The following is a 4,513-nucleotide window of genomic DNA, read 5'->3' as shown; positions in this document are numbered from 1 at the left end:
GAGGAGTTGTGGGGATGGCGGTGGGCGGGCAGAGCCTCTGGCCAGTCTAGAAGTCACATCCCCACCTAGGATGTGTCCCTCTGTTCCACGGTTCTCCCCGTACCATGTGGCAGGGAGGCAGAGGGGCTGGCTCCTCGACCCCACTAGGGCAGTCCAGCTCACGGCCCTGCCAAGACTCCCACCCCACTTGATCAGGCCCGTCGAGGCAAGGGGCTGTGCACTGCCCATGGCCCCACCACACTACGGGGGGCCCACGACGCCGCTCCAGGTTCTGCTCGGTGTGTCCCCAAACCGTCTGGTTTGCCTTTGGCTGGCCCTTGTCCCCTCTTTGCTCCTGTGTGGCTGCTGGTGGTGGAGGCAGTACTTAGCAGGAGGAACCAAGCCTGTGGGCCTTCCAGGGCTCGGGCGGGTCGGGAGGGGCTCAGAGGCATCCCGAGAAGGTGCTGATTAGTAATTGGCTGCAGGTCCGGCTGTTGCCAAGCATGCCTTCCTGGGCTGATCGTGAGCTGCTGAGTCCAGTGGATTAATAGCTAACTGGCTGCCCGGAGGCCCCAGGCCACTCTCCGGGGCAGCACACTTAGCCGAGTCCCGCCCCTCTGGCTCCCACCTGAAGGCCCCTCCCAGGTCTGACGGTACCCATGGCCACCCCGTCAGAGTGCTAGAGAGCCCTCACTTGTAGGCAGTTCCCAGTTACAGGAGCCATCAGGAACTCTGTGACAGAAATTTCCAGAACCTTGTGTCCCTACCTCCCTGTCTGTCCAACCAGCCCTTCTAAGTGATTCTTTGGAGAGGAGCCTGTTGCCCATGGGTCCCAGAGTATGGCCAGGTCTCAACCGAGGGATGGGCCGGCACGGGCCCCAGGGGCCTCAGCAGCGTTTCAGGGCCTGACCCCGCCCGGCCGCTGCAGTGACCTGGCCCTCCTCGCACAGGCTTTACTGGTCAGAACTGCGAGGGGAACATCGACGACTGCCCAGGACACAGCTGCAGGAACGGGGGCGCCTGCGTGGACGGCGTGAACACCTACAACTGCCGCTGCCCACCGGAGTGGACAGGCACGTGCCCGGGAGCTGCTGCGGCCGATGGCACACCTGGGGAGTGCGGGAGAAAAGGGGTCTGAGCAGGACGGTGGCATGGGCAGCCCTCTGCCCACGGCCAGGCAGCAGGCCTCCGCGCAGGGTCCCCATCCCCGCAGATGTGGCCCCAGATAGCCCTATATTCAGTGGCACTCCCGGGCAGAGCCAGGCTGACCTTCAGCAGCCATTCGGACTGGGCTGGAGGCCACAGGCCCTGCCCTCAGGGCTCGCTGCCTTAGGGGATGCCGGGCAAGGGACAGGCCATGAGCCCGTGTGGAGGCGCAGTGGACAGGGGTGCTGGCTGTGGGCGGAGCCAGCTCCGGAAGGCTGCCTGAGGGGTGACGGCCCCTGCCCCGCAGGTCAGTACTGCACAGAGGACGTGGACGAATGCCAGCTCATGCCCAACGCCTGCCAGAACGGCGCCCCCTTCCACAACACCCACGGTGGCTACAACTGCGTGTGTGTCAACGGCTGGACGGGCGAGGACTGCAGCGAGAACATCGACGACTGTGCCAGCGCGGCCTGCTTCCACGGTGCCACCTGCCACGACCGCGTGGCATCCTTCTACTGCGAGTGTCCCCACGGCCGCACAGGTGAGTCCTGGGGAGAGGGCATGCTGTCCTGGTGACCTGACGGAGCACCCGGGCGGGCAGGCTCAGGACCAGGCCTGGTGTGTGGGACCTGTAGGGGCCTTTCTGGGCCTGGGAGGCCGAGCAGGTGGGCAGTCGGCCCTGCTGGTGACAGTCCTGGGACTACGCGACGGGGGCGTGGGGGGCTGCTCCTCGGGCACTGGTGCTGGGGCCGAGCCGCCGACCGCCTCGCCAGGTCTGCTGTGCCACCTCAACGATGCGTGCATCAGCAACCCCTGCAATGAGGGCTCCAACTGCGACACCAACCCCGTCAACGGCAAGGCCATCTGCCCCTGCCCCTCGGGCTACACCGGGCCGGCCTGCAGCCAGGACGTGGACGAATGCTCGCTCGGTAGGCGGGCCCCGGGGCGGGTGGGCCCCATCAGCCAGGGGACGTGGGTCTGACTGCCGTGCCGGCCCCTAGGCGCCAACCCCTGTGAGCACGCGGGCAAGTGCATCAACACCCAGGGCTCCTTCGAGTGCCAGTGTCTACAGGGCTACACGGGCCCCCGCTGTGAGATCGACGTCAACGAGTGTGTCTCCAACCCCTGCCAGAACGACGCCACCTGCCTGGACCAGATCGGGGAGTTCCAGTGCATCTGCATGCCCGGTACGGCAGCCTGGCTCGTGCCGCCAGGCCGCGCACTGCCGTGCCGGGAAGCCATGTCCGGGGCCCAGAGGGCAGCAGATGGGCCTGTGGGGGACAGGCCTGGGGCCCATGGAGCAAGGGTGGCCTGCCCTGAGGCCATCTCTGGGGGCCTGCAGCCCGTGCGCACCCCTCACTGTCCCACACGTCCCCCCAGGCTACGAGGGCGTGTACTGCGAGGTGAACACGGACGAGTGCGCCAGCAGCCCCTGCCTGCACAGCGGCCGCTGCCTGGACAAGATCAATGAGTTCCTATGCGAGTGTCCCACGGGTGAGGGTCTCCCCCGTGGGACAAGCCTCCGCCATCCCCGAGAGGGTCCCAGGCCGTGCTGGGGGAGGCTGGCAGAGTACGCTCTTTCCTGTAGTGGGTGGGCTCTTCCCTGTAGTGGGTGTGGACGTTTTTAGCCTCTCCAAAGGACAGGGCCAGCCCGGGCAGTAGGTCTGCCCTGCTCCCCACACCGGGCATGTACCCCAGGCCCTAGCTGTGGAGGATGCCACCTGCACATCCCTGCATCCCCAGTGGGTGGCACATGGGGCTGCCAGAGGCAGAGGTCCGGGGGGCCGACTTGGCAGACAAGGCTGGGCACACTTGGAGAGACCCGTAGGGGCCCGAGGGAAGAGGTGTCCCAGGGTGAGTCCGGGAGGATGTTGGAGTCAGGGCCTCGGGCTCCTGAGATGTAATTGGGCTGCCCAGACACTGGGGACCAGCTTGACATGATAGCAGCTGCGAGCCGGACTAGGAAAAGGCCCTTCTATTAGGTGCGGGGGCACAGCCACCCGAGCAGTGCCAAGGAGGGCTCTACCTGGCAGCTGGGGCCGAGGGGAAACCCGGGCACTAGTCCGGCCAGCTGGGGCTGCCGTGTGCTCCGGGGAGCCAGCCAGGGAGCGCCCAGGGGCTGTGGTGCTACCGTGAGTGACCACCGCTCATTGGCCAGGCTTCGCCGGTCACCTGTGCCAGCACGATGTGGACGAGTGTGCCAGTACGCCCTGCAGGAACGGCGCCAAGTGCCTGGACGGCCCCAACACCTACACCTGCGTGTGCACGGAAGGTGGGGGCAGGCCGGGCCCCATGGTGACAGTGAGGTGGCTGGCGGAGGGGGGTGCTTTGCTCGACTCTCACCCCGGGTAGGGGTGGGGATGCCGAGAGGGACATCCACAGCCCTCTGGGTGGCACGGTGACCCCAGTCTGATCTTGAGGTGGGGACGCCTGAGCATCTAGGCAGTGACCGCTCCGAGGCTCCCTGCTGCCCCGCTCTAGGCTACACAGGGACGCACTGCGAGGTGGACATCGATGAGTGTGACCCCGACCCCTGCCACTACGGCTCTTGCAAGGACGGCGTCGCCACCTTCACCTGCCTCTGTCGGCCAGGCTACACGGGCCGCCACTGTGAGACCAACGTCAACGAGTGCCACAGCCAGCCCTGCCGCCACGGCGGCACCTGCCAGGACCGAGACAACGCCTACCTCTGCCTCTGCCTCAAGGGGACCACAGGTGCCGGATGGGCCGGGGGCGGAGCCGGGGCGGGGCCGGGGCGGGGCCGGAGCTGACCTCCACCCCATGCCTGCCCCAGGACCCAACTGTGAGGTCAACCTAGACGACTGCGCCAGCAGCCCTTGTGCCGCAGGCACCTGTCTGGACAGGATCGACGGCTACGAGTGTGCCTGTGACCCAGGCTACACGGGTGAGCGGGCCGGGCCTCGCCGCCTGTCCCTGTGCTCACGCAGAGACCACGCGCAGAGGTTGAGGTCGGGGTATCCCGGGCCCTGTCGGCAGGCTCTGGCCATGGTCCGAGGGCAGGGCTGACGGGCTGGCTGCGGCAGGACCCAACTCCAGAACGTGCCCCACACACTCGGCAGCCCTGCCCCCGTGCCCCGGGCCTCTGAGAGGACACCACGAGTGAGTGCTTGGGGCCGTTATCTAAGCTCAGTGGGGACACCGAGGCTCAGGGGGTGGGGGCTGCTTCACCCGGCCCCTTCAGGGTGGTGCCCAAATGTCCTTCCCTGCCCCCGCAGGGCCCACGTGCAGCATTGACATTGACGAGTGTGCGGGCAGCCCCTGTCACAACGGAGGCTCCTGTGAGGACGGCATCAATGGCTTCACCTGCCGCTGCCCTGAGGGCTACCATGACCCCACCTGCCTGTCCGAGGTCAACGAGTGCAGCCGG

At 67.1% G+C, this 4,513-nt stretch overlaps 1 protein-coding gene across 1 annotated transcript in view; it reads left to right on the top strand.

Moving 5' to 3' along the window:
• Positions 1–4,513, top strand: part of NOTCH1 (notch receptor 1) — a gene marked incomplete in the record, with an annotated part of 50,268 nt that overhangs the window by 23,735 nt on the left and 22,020 nt on the right. Inside the window, 9 exon segments of the mRNA XM_027766288.1 lie at positions 930–1,052; positions 1,433–1,666; positions 1,899–2,054; positions 2,127–2,312; positions 2,506–2,619; positions 3,284–3,397; positions 3,607–3,840; positions 3,920–4,030; positions 4,362–4,495. Coding sequence (XP_027622089.1) covers positions 930–1,052; positions 1,433–1,666; positions 1,899–2,054; positions 2,127–2,312; positions 2,506–2,619; positions 3,284–3,397; positions 3,607–3,840; positions 3,920–4,030; positions 4,362–4,495 — 1,406 coding nt within the window.

This window comes from Tupaia chinensis, unplaced genomic scaffold (genome assembly GCF_000334495.1).
Source record: "Tupaia chinensis unplaced genomic scaffold, TupChi_1.0 Scaffold142100_1, whole genome shotgun sequence".
NCBI lineage: Eukaryota > Metazoa > Chordata > Mammalia > Scandentia > Tupaiidae > Tupaia > Tupaia belangeri.
Note: the sequence above shows the minus strand (reverse complement) of the source record. Positions and strands in the feature narration are given on the sequence as shown.